The sequence below is a fragment of the Mesoplodon bidens genome (assembly GCF_964165515.1).
Source record: "Mesoplodon bidens genome assembly, chromosome: 18".
Taxonomy (NCBI): Eukaryota; Metazoa; Chordata; class Mammalia; order Artiodactyla; family Ziphiidae; genus Mesoplodon; species Mesoplodon bidens.
In genome coordinates this window covers 55,165,293-55,179,595 of record NC_138175.1, presented here as the reverse complement: position 1 = coordinate 55,179,595, position 14,303 = coordinate 55,165,293, and the positions used below count along the sequence as shown (strand labels likewise).

General features: G+C 57.3%; 1 protein-coding gene across 2 annotated transcripts; it reads right to left on the bottom strand.

Moving 5' to 3' along the window:
• Positions 1-616: 616 nt before the first annotated feature.
• SPACA6 (sperm acrosome associated 6) lies at positions 617-10,550 on the bottom strand. Of its 2 annotated transcripts, none has more exons than XM_081217418.1 (9): positions 10,124-10,550; positions 9,536-9,613; positions 3,330-3,398; positions 2,585-2,608; positions 2,137-2,214; positions 1,897-2,006; positions 1,301-1,457; positions 1,005-1,209; positions 617-703 (listed from the first exon to the last, which is right to left on the bottom strand). In XM_081217418.1, the coding sequence occupies exons 1-9, from the start codon at positions 10,335-10,337 to the stop codon at positions 670-672; spliced, it is 969 nt and encodes a 322-aa protein (XP_081073544.1). In that variant the 5' UTR covers positions 10,338-10,550; the 3' UTR covers positions 617-669. The 2 variants fall into 2 exon arrangements, with proteins under 2 accessions (XP_081073544.1, XP_081073543.1); XM_081217417.1 differs by having other exon boundaries at positions 1,005-1,215; positions 10,124-10,544.
• Positions 10,551-14,303: the final 3,753 nt, after the last annotated feature.

Sequence of the window (14,303 nt, the reverse complement as noted above, 5' to 3'; positions counted from 1 at the left end):
AACTGATTCACTTTGCTGTACAGTAGGAACACAGTATTGTAAATCAACTACACTCTAATAAAAATTAAAAAAATAAAACCTTAGCCAAAGTAGCAAAAAAAATAAAATATCACTCTGGCTGCTTTGTGGAGAATGCACTGCACTGGAACAAGGCTGAGCAGAGCCAGGGAGGCCAGTGGGGACTGGCTGCTGCAGTGATCCACGCAAGAGACGGTGGCGGACCACAGAGAGAGAGGAACTGAAAAGGCTGAGATTTGGAACTAGATCGGAAGTGGAGGAGGAATTAAACGCAACTTCGGTTTCTGGTTGAGCAGCTGGGTGGATGATGGTGGCCTTTATGACAGCAAGAAAGTCTTGGGGGAGGAACAGGCTTTCAGGGCGATATCAAGGACTCTTTAAGGGTGACTGCTGCAGGCGGAAATGTCCAGGATGCTGCCAGAAATCCGGGGAGGGGTCTGGGCTTGCACCTAAAGCCTAAGTATAGGACCCTGCACTGCGACAGCTGCGCCTATTACCGTCGTTATGGGGGCATGGGCACCTGGGCATCTTTGGGGTGTGCCGCTCTTCCTCCTAAGTTGGTAGTGACCACCTTCGAAGATGAAAGAATCTAGAGAGCTGAAATAGATTCTTTATTTTAGGGATGGAAATAGGATAAAAAAGATACCTTTGTTAGTCGCCACTGCAGTACCATCGAAAGAATATCCTGGGGAAAAAATGAGATGTTCGTGTGTGTGTGTGGGAGAGGCTGGGGACCAGAAATCTGGGTCCTGGAGCCTAGGTCCCAAAGGTGGGTGATAGGGCTTGGACTCTTAGATCTGAGAAAATAGGGGTTGGGGGTTATGACTCCTGGTCTGAGGAAGGAGGAGGTGGGGGCCTGGACTCCTGAGTAAGAGGGTCTGGCGACTCGGACTTCTGGATCTGAGGGAGGAGGGGCTGGGGACCCAGACTCTTGGGTCTGGGAAAGGAGAGCCAGATGCTGGGATTCTGGGGTCCCAGGGACTCACCACGCCAGCACGGTCGCACTGGCTGAGGCTAAGGCCACAGCGGCCGCGAGCAGGCACTGATTGCCCGGCGTCAGAGCCTCGGGCCTGGCCAGCAGTTCGCCCAGGCTGGGCGTCCAGGGTTCGATCATCTCCCCTTCCCGTGGCTTCCAGCGCAACACTTCCCGAAAAGAGACCTGGAGCTCAGTCTCCCCGCGCGGTGGCGGACCTGTCACTGCGGGGACGCGCACGTCAGCCGGGCTTGAGCCCTACCCCTCACGTAGCCCCGCCCCTGCCGCGCAGCTCCGCCCCGCCCGCACCGTTCAGAAAGAAGTAGAGCCGCGCCAGGGGGCGCTGGTCGTGTGTGATCACGCAAGAGAAGGTTCCGCGGTGCGTGGGCTGCACCGGCCGGATCCGTGCCAGGTATCGTCGGGCCCGCGGAATATCTCGGAAGTAGGACAGGTCCTGAGTCCGGAGCTGCGGGACGCTCGGGATGGAGCGGCAAGAGGTGGGGGGCCCCCAGCCCCGAGCCCAGAAGAGATTCTCTCCGCCCCGACTCGCCAAACCACAACGTAAAGCCCCGCCCCCGAGCTAGACCACGCCTTCCTGAGCCCTGGCCCCACCCTCAGCTCTTATTCGCCGATCTTTCACTCATAGTCCCGCCTCCTAAGTCTTGACTCCGCCTCTTGGGCCTAGTATTTGCTCTCCCGCCGAAAACCTTTACGAATAACCCACCACTGAGCTCTGGTTCTGCATTGTGAGCTTGCCCCTTGCCCCTTGCCCCTTAAATGCAGAGACCCTCCCCTTGCACGAAGCCTGAATCTAGACCGAGTCCCACCCTCTTCATCCTGACTCCCCATCCTCTAGTAAAGCATAACCCGCCTCCTATCTTCATGCTGGATCCTCCCCGACTCACACCTCCTCCTGCGAACTTCCAGGAATAGGTGATCTCTTCCTTAGGCAGCTGGAAGTTCACAGTGCAAAAGAACATAGCCTGATGACCCCGAGTCACCGTCAAGTCCTGAACTGAAGACAAGTCCGCATCACCGCCTCGGCCCGCCCACGTCCGGCCCCGCCCCCAGACCACGCCTCCTCCGCACTCAGCTCCCTCTTCCAGTTTTTCAGGTTTCTTGCCCTTCAAGGCCACGCCCCTCACCTGGGCAGTCTAGCGGGAGGTCGCAGACCGTGGAGTAGCACCCTCGGCAGCGGAAACTCCGGGCGACCTCCTGGAGTCCTATGGGACGGGAACGCTGGGTCTGGGCTCCATCCGCCTCCCCTAGTCCGGGTCCCTTCGGCCACCTTAAGGTCTATTTAACCTCCTTGGATTCTACCTGCCAGACAGAATCTGGGCCCCGCCTTCCCTGTGCTCATTGGCCAGCTCTCACCACTCTCCAGCCTCTAGGATCCCTATTGGTTTGCTTTGGTTTTCGGACCCACCTTTTGTGAGGTTTGTGAACAATACCTGGTTTACTTACTTTTCCCCATGGCTCGTATTGGCCCCCTTCGGATCAGAGGCCCACCCATCCTCTCCCATTTGTCCCAGGTTTCGACCCCTACACCACCTCTCTTCCCCCGCAATTCTGAGCTTTGAATGATGTGCTTACCGCAGGGAGGGATGCAGGCCTGGACTGCGGAGAGAAAGCAAGCGTTACTACCCTGTAAGTCGCGGCAGGTGCCCACCTGAAGTTCCCCTAGAGGAAACGTTTCTGGGCCGGATGCATTCCTCCAAGAGGGCAGAGCCAGGCCTGCTGCGGTCCACCTAGCGGGCGGGGCCAAGCCTGCAGCATTCCACCTGTAGGCGGGGCCAGGCCTGCAGCATTCCACTAAGAGGTCAGGCACAGGCCTGCTGCTAGCATCTAAGATGGGGTGGGGGGGAAAGGGCGGCAGGCCTGCTGCTCTCACCAAGGAAGCAGGGCCAGTTCCGGTGAATTCCGTCAAGCGGGGCGGGCTTAGATCCTGGGCGATGCTCGGAGGGGACAGAGTCTAACTAGGGGGCCCAGTAAGAGGTGTGGTCAGGCTGGAAGTAGCCCCTAAGGCGGCCCGGTTGGAAAGGAAACCTTTCAGAGAGTGCACAGGGCCAGACACAGAGATCCAGTAAGAGGCCCGGGCTAATCTGGGACAGGACCGTCCTAAGAAGCGGTGCCAGCTAGAGATAACCTTCCGTCGGAGGGGCGGGGCCGGACCCAGAGTGGTCCAAGCAGAGGAAGAGGCTGTGTCCCGAGTGACCCACCAAGGGAAGCTCGGCTCAGAGATCGGGCCAAGGGTTTGTGCTGAAGGGAGCAGATGGGGGTCTCGGGAGTGGGGTTTTCTAATTGTCTGTGCCTGGGGGAAGGAGATAGTCTATTTTACCTTCTTTAAGCTGTAATATAATCTTCTGCATTTTCTCCGCGGCAAGAGGAAAGGCAACCCGAAAGGACCCTGGAGGGTAGAGGGAGTCCTTGTAGTAAAGACCCTTCCCCAAGGCTGGCCGAGCTTGACAGGACTCGCTGTCATCGTGCCTGTGCCCCTCCCCCACTTCTCCACCCCCATGTCTCTGGTAGGTATATGCCACATCCTCCTACCCTGTCTACCCCAAAGGCTGACAAATCCCCAAATCTCCTTCCTTCTGCTGACTCTGGACTAACCTCTCTGATGGAACCCCTCAGCATCATCTGTGTTATCTTGTTGAGGGGAAAGGGGAGGATAAAGGTCACATTTCTTCCAAGGCCTACGAGGCTCTATATGGTCTGGCTTACTCTCCCTCTCTATTCCATCCCTAATACCCACCTTTCATTTCCCCTAATATGAAAAGAACCATATTCTCTAGCGCCTCAGGGCCTTTGCACATGCCACCTTCAGTTTCCAGCACATCTCTACCCCTACTCCTACTAATCCTTCATGTCACACCTTGTGCCACCTCCTTAGAGGTTTTCCCTGACCACAAGTATAATCTAATCCAGTCCCCTATTTTTGTCTCTAATAGTGCCCCATTCATTCCATTATAGCTCTCACCAGTTCGCAAATACTTTTTTTTTTTTTCCCCGGTACGCGGGCCTCTCACTGCTGTGGCCTCTCCCGTTGCGGAGCACAAGCTCCGGACACACAGGCCCAGCGGCCATGGCCCACGGGCCTAGCCGCTCTGCAGCATGTGGGATCTTCCCGGACCGGGGCACGAACCCATGTCCCCTGCATCGGCAGGCGGACGTTCAACCACTGCGCCACCAGGGAAGCCCACAAATACGTATTTTATATATACATAGTGATCATTTAAGTCTGTCTCTTAGTGCTGTGTCCTCAGAACCCAGGAGAGGGCCCTGAGTCTTACAAGTAAGTACGTGTAGAATGAATTCCAGGATCCAACTGGAATGGAGACCACAGCTGGAGGCAGTGACCCCAATCCATCCTTTGGATGTGTTATATTTGGCCTGGAAAGTATTTTTAAAAATGAACCAGTTGCCATCATATAAAATTTGGGAAAAGTCACATAAAATGTTTGGCATCCCTTTAAGAAACTTGGAAGAGCTGTAAGAGAGACGGTATTTCCATGAGGCAGCAATTAGCTGGAGCTTAGTAGCAGCCTCCCCCTTCAGACAGGGCACACACCCACTGTTACAGAGCTCCCAGCCTCTTCATTTCCATCCCTCTTTCACTCCTTGTTTTCCCCTTTTTTTTTTTTTTTTTTGGCCATGCTACATGGCACCATGTGGGATCTTAGTTCCCCGACCAGGTATCGAACCTGTGCCCCCTGCAGTGGAAGCGTGGAGTCCTAACCACCAGGGAAGTCCCTCTCTCTTTTTATGTTCTCTGTCCTTATGGATGTTTGAGTTTTGACCACTGAAATGGCCTCCAAGCTATAATGTTTTGGGGCTTTTGCAAAGTGGATAGGTGGAATGATTTATAGATGGAGGTGGTTTTGGAAATCAAGAAACATGGCAGGGTCCTATGGGCTGAACTGTGTCCCTCCCAAATTCATATGCTGAAGTCCTAACCCCTAGTCCTTCAGAATGTAACTGTACTTGGAGACAGAGTCTTAAGGAGGTAATTAGGTTAAAATGAGGTCTTTAGGGTGGGCCTTAATCCGATATGACTGATGTCCTTAGAGGAATAGGAAATTTGGACACAGACACAGAGGGAAGCCAGTCATCTACAAGCCAAGGAGAGAGGCCTCAGAAGAAACCAACCCTGCAGACACTGACTCCTTAATCTTAGGCTTCTAGCCTCCAAAATTGTGAACAAATAAATTTCTGTTATTTAAGCCACCCGGTCTGTGGTATTTTGTTACAGCAGCCCTAGCAAACAAATACACAAGGATTGCCAGTTGCCTCAAAATATCTATTTTCTCTTTAGTAACATAATACTGCATTTAGGCTGAGAAAGCACCCTTCCCAGCTTCAGCTAAAAGACTGCATTTCCCAACCTCCCTTGCAGCTAGTTGTGGTCATGTGACTTAGCTGTGATCATATGACCAACTTCTGCTCCTTGAGATTAAGTGCAAATGTCATGTGTGAGTTACAGAAAGTAGCCTTAAGAGAGAAATGGTGCCATATTATTGACCCCTTCCCCTTCCTCCATCCTGTTGCCTAAAACTTAGATTTGATGGCTGGTGCTCTAGCAGTTATAAAGGACCATGAGGATAAGGGGGTATACCCTAAGATGGTAAGCTGGAAGGGCCTTGGGTTCCCAGGAAAATGGAGCTGCCATACTAGCCTTAAGTGCCTACCTCAAGACTTATTTTTTATGGGAGAAATAAACTTCTAGCTTACTTAAGCCATTGCAGGTTTCTCTGCAATTTAAAACCATACAAAACAGGAGGGAATTGAGAATACTGGCAAGAGACTGGCTGAAGTGATGATCATTGGGTAGAAGCTGGAGGGGGCACTGAAGCCAGGAAGCAGGTTCAAAATGAGGGGTCAAGGACTTAGTGGTCTCTCCTTGGCCACAAGGCAGGCATGTGGTCTGGAGATGGCAGGATGGTCAGGAGGATGTGGTCCGAGTCGGGTGCTCAAATGAGAGGCCAGGATGTTGGAGGAGGCATCTAAGGAATATCTGTGGACCAAACCAAATGACTCATGGGGAAGGGATACACCAAGTCAGCCATGGGGCAGGGGAGAAGCATGGGAGTAAAGTAGGGATGGAGTGAAATATCCAGAGAGGCCGAGGGGCAGGGGCTATATCAACTGAACCACAAGGGGGCGCGGGTGGATGTTATAAAGTCTCCCCCAAAAGAGGTGCTTCATTAGGAACTTCAACTGTTTCTGATCATCTGGGTTTGAGTCCTGTCTCTTCCAATTATAAGCACACCTGTCTCACACCTGAGCTAGCCATCACACATCCTCCTCCCTATGTGACCTTGGCCAAGTAGTTAACCTTCCTGATCCTCAGTCTCCTCGTTCATAAAACGGGGACAATATTGGTGTCTACCTCACAGGGTTGGCGGGGAGGATTTAATGTCATACAACATAAAAGCATTCCCCTTCCAAACTATGTGCCAGGTACCATTTAATGACCATGTGGGATAATGTCTCTAAGTGCTTGGAATGGTGCCTGGCACGCCGTGTCATAGAAGGGTCAACTACTGGTATTACCATCCCCAAGTTTGAGATGGGGAAACCAAGGCACAGAGAGGTTAGGAAGGCGGCCCAAGGTCACACAGCTAGACTTGAAGCCAGGTGGTCCAACTCCAGAGCCTCCACATGCGACCACTACCTGTGGTACACGCACTGCCCTCCTTGACACCATATTATCCATTCCATGGTTTATATACACTAACAGTGTCACCTGCCACCACCGGGAGCCACTCTGAGTCAGCACGTCCATCTCTCAGGTCCTCCATTTGGGAGAAACCTGGGAGTCATCCTCGATTTTTCCCATACCCCTCACCCCATATGTCTGGTCTAGACATCTCCTGGGTCCATCCTCCCTGTCCAGCTGAGCCCCAACTTGCCCATCTGGAAAATGGGGCTATAAAACTCCACCTCATAGGGCTGATACAGGGATATCCTTTAGGAAGATAATTAACAAGTAACTCTGCCAGGACTTCCCTGGTGGTCCAGTGGTTTAGACTCTGAGCTTCCACTTCAGGGGGCACGGGTTCGATCCCTTGTCAGGGAACTAAGATCCCGCATGCCACACCGCGTGGCCAGCAAAAAAATATATAAACAAAACACAGCATCTTCCATGTAAGGGGCAGGTTGGTCTGGGCCCACCTGAACCACCGCATCTGGTCCGAGCCACCACTGACCTCACTGGTCTCTCTGCTTCTGCCCTTGACCCACGTGGCCTTAGTCAGACCCCCTCCTTCCTTAAAATCTTCCAATGGCTTCCCCATATCAAGATCAAAAGCTGAAGAGACTGGCTAAAGTGATGGTCATTGGGTATAAGCTGGAAAGAGGAGCCACCTTGGCTAAAGCCAGACCAAGGGCCCACCATAGTGGTTCTCAAAGTGTGTCCCTAGAACAGCAGCAGCAGCCGCTCCTGGGAACTTGTTAGAAATGTCCATTTCTGGGCCCCACCTCAGACCTACTGCTCAGAAGGTGGGGCCCAGGAGTCTGCACTTTAATAAGCTCCCGGGAGATTCTGACATACACTGTGGGGCTAGAGAACCACTGGCCCCAGGGCCTTTGCACTGGCTCTTCCCTCTGCCTGGAAGCTCTCTCCCTAGGTTATCTGCATGGCTCTCACTGTCCCCTCGTTCCAGTCTTTGCTCAATCGGACCTTCTCATTTGCACCTCTCCTGATCACCCCAATGGCCACCCCATTCCGTTCCTCTTCTGTTTTCCTCCACAGCACAGATCACCAACTGACATCAATGGCATTTCACTTATTACGTTTAATAATCAACATAAGCAACCTGAGGGCAGGTGGCTTGCAGTTTTGGTCACAGCTGTGTCCCTGGTGGTGTTCCTGGCACATTCAATAAATACCTGTGGAGTACCAGCTTCTCCCAGCCTCCAATCTCCCTCCAGTCCGTCCTCCATATGGCCCCAGAGGATCTTTCTACACCCAGAGCTGACCCCGCCCTTCCCCGGCTCACAGCCCTGCTCCTTCAGGACCGAGTGTCAAGTCTCCCTGACTCCCAGCTGAACCCTGGATGTCCCCCAGGCCCCTCACAGTCATTACATCCTCGCCCAGCTGGCCATCTGCCCCCACCCCTGCTCTTCCTCCCAGGCTCCCCGTCTCAGGGATGACCCACTGCCCCCTCAGGCATGGAGGCAGACCCCGGACACGGCCCCTGACCCTCCTCTTCCCCTTTTCCTGAACAGCTCATCAGATCCAAGCCCCATCCCTCGTGCCCTTGACTCTCTCTACCGGATCCCCTCTTCTCCACCTTCACAATCCCCGCCCCAGCTCTGGCCTCCTTCACAGCAGCCTCCACCCAGGCCTCCCAGGCCTCCACTCTCTCCCCTGCTCCAGTCGGTCCCACACACAGCCCTCGCCAGGGTCTTCTACACTCAGAGCTGGACTTGTTTCTGCTCTTTTCAAAACCTTCTTTTGAAAAGGTTGTCACAAAACCTTGTTTTGTGACAAGTTGGCCTACACAGGGGAGAACAGGCATCTCCTGGAATCCTCCTCCCTCCTCCCCAGTCAGCTCTGAGTTCCTCAGCTCTCCCTTTGGGGGCGGGGGATCCGCAGCTGAAGTCTTCTCCATGCTGGACCCTGGGGGCACCCCTGGGTAGATGGCAACCTCCTCATGTTTAGGGATCTTTGTCAAAAAGCTCCGAGGCAAGAGCAGGAAGCAAAAGAAGTAACAGCTAAGATGTAGAAAGAAGTGCGGAGCCCCCAGACCACTGACGTGGCCAGTTTATGCTGCAAAGCAGTGAGCGCTCCCACCCCCAGTCTCCAGCACACTGTGGGCATGGGGGTGGGGGTGGGGGATCCTGTGTCACGTGACCACGGTGGCCTGCTGTGATCACTGCAAGGGTCGCCCCAGCCCTGAGGTCCCTCCCCACCGGCACACGCATGTGTTTCTCTAGAGTGTGTGTCTCACCCACCCCAAGGCTGTCACGTGTGCCTGTCTCCCTTCACAGCTGTCACCTGAATCATCCTCTCTCTCCCTGTTCCTACCTGTCTTCCGGCCCCCTAATAGCCTCACATGTCAAAAATGTGGAATTACTTTGTTAACTGTGGGCAATATGTGTGTTTTATCCTAGAGGAAGATCTCCTCCCTGAAGTCTGTCTCACTGTGGGGGGGGCCCTCCCTCTCACTGAGCTCTGAGGCCACCCTGGGAGGCAAGGAGATTGTCCCATCTCTCAGATGGGTAAGTTGAGGCCCGGGGGGGCGGGGGGGCCATGATGCATCCAGAATCTCAGAGCCAGGAAGAGGGCAAGCCACACAGTGAGGTGAGAACGCACATCTCCCTGATCCCAGCTGGCTTGAGACTCTAAGTTCCTTCTGCACTGTCCCCGCCAGCCCCTGCCCATCTCCTCTCTCTGACAAGGCTGCCCAGCCCCCTCGGCTTCCAAGCATCTCCTCCTCCGAGATCACTGTCAAGTTCTGGGCTTTCCCCGCACAAACATCCATCTCCTGGGGGTTCCAAGCCCACATCTCCCACCGTTGCCGGCCCCGCCCCACTCACCCTGGGCAGCGGCCACCTCCTGCAGGGAGTGGGTCATCTGGGTGAAGGCGTCGTGCAGATGGCTCCTTTCATCGTAGTCTGGGGGTCGGGGGCAGGAGCTGGGGCGAAGCGTTTTCCCCAACACCACATCCCCAAAGTGGACCTTCCTCTGCCTCTCTCTGAGCCTCTGGCCCCCGCAAAGCCTCTGTCCTCCCGTCTCTGAGCCTCTGTCCTCCCGTCTCTGAGCCTCTGTCCTCCCGTTTCTGAGCCTCTGTCCTCCCGTCTCTGAGCCTCTGTCCTCCCGTCTCTGGCCCCCGCAAAGCCTCTGTCCTCCCGTCTCTGAGCCTCTGTCCTCCCGTCTCTGAGCCTCTGTCCTCCCGTCTCTGGCCCCCGCAAAGCCTCTGTCCTCCCGTCTCTGAGCCTCTGTCCTCCCGTCTCTGGCCCCCGCAAAGCCTCTGTCCTCCCGTCTCTGAGTCTCTGCCCCCCCCCAAGTCTCCATCATCCTGTCTCTGAGCCTTTGTCCCCCTCAGTCTCTCCAGGCCTCTCTGGTCCCTCCCTCCCTCCACATGCCCCCCTCGGGGCCCTGGAGGATGCGGGGTGTCTCCTCACTGATTTCAGTGTCCAGGAGGCCCTTAAAGGCGTCTGTTAAGGCCTCCTCACACTTCTCGAGGTCGGGGCTGTCCAGGCCGGCGAAGATCTGGCAGATTTGGAGGCGCTCGTTGTAAGACGTGAAGCACAGGAGACAGGCCCAGGCGGAGGCCCTGAAGACTGTGAGGGCCACCAGGGCGGACGGCACAGCGCTCCCTGGGGCCAGAAGGGCCATAGCGGAGGGTCTCAGCCTGTGGAGAAGCTGGAGACTTTTGTGAGGTCACAGTGGTGCGGGGGAGGGGCTGAAGATACGGGGTCAGAGGTCGGGTTTCAGTCTCCAGTCCAATGTCAGGCTCCAGGGTTTTCAGGGAGGAAGGGTGTGTCGGGGCAGGGGTCAGGGGTCGGACCCCAGGCTGATGGCTGGGCCGGATGCCAGGCTCCCAAGAACCTCACCTGTGACCCTGGACGTCCTCACAGGTTAAAGGGTCTCAGGGACCCAGAGGCCGGCAGTACGGTGTGCGGGGGCCCGCCAGGCCCTGGGGTGTGGTAGTGGGGTGCAGCAGAAATGGACATGGCACAGAGACACCGTGAGGGCCCGAAAGACAGAAACCAAGCCATGGAGAGACATCGGGAGCATCAGAGACCCAGAAAGCACCATAAGAGACAGATGGAGACAGGGTCTCAGAGATCACTGTGCAGAGACCCAGAGGGGATGGAGAGACAGAGAGAAAGCAAAGCAGAGATACCTTGATGGGAGAGAAACTCTTTGAGGGAAGGGGCACGAAGGAATGTGGGGACGAGGACACGAGGAACAGCCCAGCCTCTCCTCCCAGGATCCCTGCGGCAGCCCCTCTCCCCAGCCTGGCGGGGTGGGGCAGGGGACCGGGGTCAGGGGTCAGGGGTCCCCGCCGGGCCGTCCCGTGCAGGGCGCAGCCTGGGGAAAGCTAGGAGGCCGTATAGTGATCTCCGTGGGTGTCCTCCTCAACTATACAACCTCCTACCTCAGCCCGGGGGGCGCGGCAGGTGGACAGACAGACGGATGGACTGGACGGACAGACGGGGGCCAGGGAGGGCGGGGAGGGCCGGGGAGGCCCCAGCCGCGATGGTGAGCCCCCGACACGGACCCACAGACACGAGCTTGTGTGCGGCGAAGGCCCCGCAAGGTCGGTTCTACGGGTGGGTGCCAGGACCCAGGAATCCGGGCCCCCGGCCCCCTCCTCCCCAAGGAACCCAGGAGTCAGCCCCTCGGACCCTTCCTCACCAGAGACCCAAGAATTCAGGCCCCAAGCCCATTCCTCCCCATAGGTCCCCGCAATCCAGGTCCCCTAGCCTCCTTTCCTCCCCCAGATTCAGAAGTCCAAGTCCACAGCCCCCTTCTCCCCTGGGCACCCAGGAAGCCAGGCCCCCCAGCCCCCTCCCTCAGACCTGGGAGTCCGGCCAGGCCTGCCTTCTTGGAGAAGACACAGCCTGGCTTCCTGGATCCCGGGTCAGAGGGAACCTCACCTGTTTTGGAGTTTGGTCCCTTGGACAAGACGGTTCCCTACCTACCTGTCAGATTCAGAAATCCAGGACCGGCGTGGAGACCGCCCACGGGATATAAAACCGTCAAAGCCTTTCTGGGTATTTTCTCCCCTCTCTCTTCCCTTCTTTTGGCCTCTCATCATGCACAGCACTGACAACTACGATCCCTGAGCGCTGATACCGCCCCAGGCCTCTGTCATGTGGCAGGCAGGGGCTCAAGGTGCCATCAGCACCCCCATTTTGCAGGTGGGAAGGCTGAGCCCCAGCCAGCTGGTGAGTGGGAGGGGCCAGGGCTGCAAGGCAGTGGGACCAGCACCCACACTTTCCACCCCTGGGCTGAGTCTGTGCACCTGAGAGCCTCCGCCTCTGTCCAGCGCTCCGTCTGTCTTGCTCTCACTGTCTCCGGCTCCATCTCCATCTTTCTGGTTCTCTCTCCCCGTCCTGGTCCTGCCGTGTCTCTTTCTGCTGCCGCTGGCTCAGTCTCTGTCTTACCTGGTCTCCATTTCCTCCAGCCTCTGCACGCTTCTCCCTGGCTCTGCGCTGCCCATCCTCCCCCTCAGCTCTGCCTTCTCCTCACCGTGCCTTTCTCAGTCCGTCTCTCTCTCCTCTCCCCGCCTCCTGGTTCTCTCTCCTTTCTCTTTTCTTTCTTTTCCTTTCCCTTCTGTCTTTCACCCTCCCCCTCTCCCCCCCACCCCGTCTTTGTCCCTCTCCTTCTCTCTCTCCCTCAATTTCCCTGTCTCACTCTCCTCTCCCCCTTTTTCCTGTTTGCCTCCCTCTCGCTCCCCGCCTTCTCTCCATCCCTCTGTCTTCTTCACTCCCCTCTGTCTCTGTCTCTCTCCTTTTCTCTCTCCTTTTCTCCCTCCCTCCCTCCTAGGTCTCTCTCCTTCCTTCCCTCCCTCCCCTTCTCTCTCTCTCTCTTTCTCCCTTTCTCCTTCCCTCCCTCCTAGGTCTCTCTCCTTCCTTCCCTCCCTCCCCTTCTCTCTCTCTCTCTTTCTCCCTTTCTCCTTCCCTCCCTCCTAGGTCTCTCTCCTTCCTTCCCTCCCTCCCCTTCTCTCTCTCTCTCTCTCCCTTTCTCCTTCCCTCTCTCCCTCCCCCTCGCAGCAGCTCGGAGCCAGGTCTGGAGCTGGGGTGGCTGGAGAAGGGGCCCAGGGCCGGGGTAGCGACCTACTGAGGAGGGGGAGGAGAGGCGGGAAGGGGGCGGAGGCGGCAAGGGGGGAGGAAGGGGCCAGAGACGGGTCTACGGTCCCAGCTCATTCCCCTTCCCTCCTTCCCAACCTCCCAGACCCTCAGGCGGGGGCGAGAGTCAGGCCAAGGTGGGGAGGAAGGGGAAGGGAGGAGGCTGCCCCCGCCGCCCCCCCACCCAACAACCTGGCCCAGAGCCCAGGCCTGGGTTCCCAGCATGCCCCGGGGCTGCCTGGGGCCTGAGGAGGGGGGTGAGAGCAGAGGGGAAGCTGAGAATCTTAAAGATTTGCAGGACCTGAGCATCTCCCCACTCCTCCCACACATTTCTCCTCGGGAAAACTGAGGCCCAGAGAGAAGGGTCAGGACTTGTTCAAGGTCACTGGACAAGGCTTTGGTGGAGGCCCGAACTCCCTGGGCCCATAGGCCGGATTTGGGGAAAAGGTTGGCGCTGGACTTCCCCCAGGTCTGGGTCCCCCTCCCCCTCTCTGCAGACCCTGGGGAGCCCCCAAGGGTCAGAGAGCAGACCCAAACAGTCTGGCACCATGGCAACCAGTTGGCCCCGCCCCCTTAACCCCCAGAGGGCTGGACTCCAGCTGGGGCTAAAGAGGAGGTGGGGACTCCTGGGTTCTGGGCAGGAAGGGCCTGGGGGCCCGAACACTGGGCTTTCGTGGAGAGCGGGGGATGGAACGTGGAGCCCCAGGTCTGAGGGGAGGAGAGGCTGGAGGCCCAGACTCCTGGATCTTGGGATAAAGAGGGCTAGGGGTTCGCATTCTGGAATTCTGAGGGAGGGGGCTGGGTCGCGGACTCCCAGGTCTAAGGGAGGAGGGGGCTGGGGCCTGGAATCCCGGGTCCCCAGGGGAGCCTGGATGCTGGGCCTCTCCTCCGCCAGACATCCCCTGCCCCCGCCGCTGACCCTGGCCTGTCTGGCAGCCCAGACAGCCTCCCCCACTCCTCTGCAGCCCCCTCCCACTTGCACGGCTCACCCTTGACCCCTCAAAGCCCCGCAGCCCCTTCCCTGCCCCTCCCCCTCCCCTCCAGCCAGACGTTAACCCTTCCGTTGCCACAGGCACCTCCAAAGCCAGACTCTCTCCCTCCACCTCCCCTGAGGGCGTGGGAGGGCATCTCGCCCTAGTGGGCTCCAGCTCCGAACCTAGCTACCCCAGCCCCATCGCTCTCCTCCCAATGGAAACCAAGAGGTGTTCCCCGCCCGTTCCTCCTCCTGGATCCCGGAATCCAGGCCCCCAGTCTCCTCCTCCAAGGATTCAGGAGTCTGGGTTCCCAGCCCCCTCCTCCTCCAAGAACCCAGAAATCCAGGCCCCCGGCTGCCTCCTTCCCCTAGGGACCCTGGAGTTCGGGTCCCGGGCCCCATCCCCCTCCCTCTCCGCAGACTCACGGCTCCGCAGCTCCAGCGTCGGGGGGAAGGGGTCTCGGTGGGCAGCGCCCGGGCCGGGCTGAGCCGGGCCCCGCCGCCGCCGACAGCTCTCCATCCTCTCCCCGC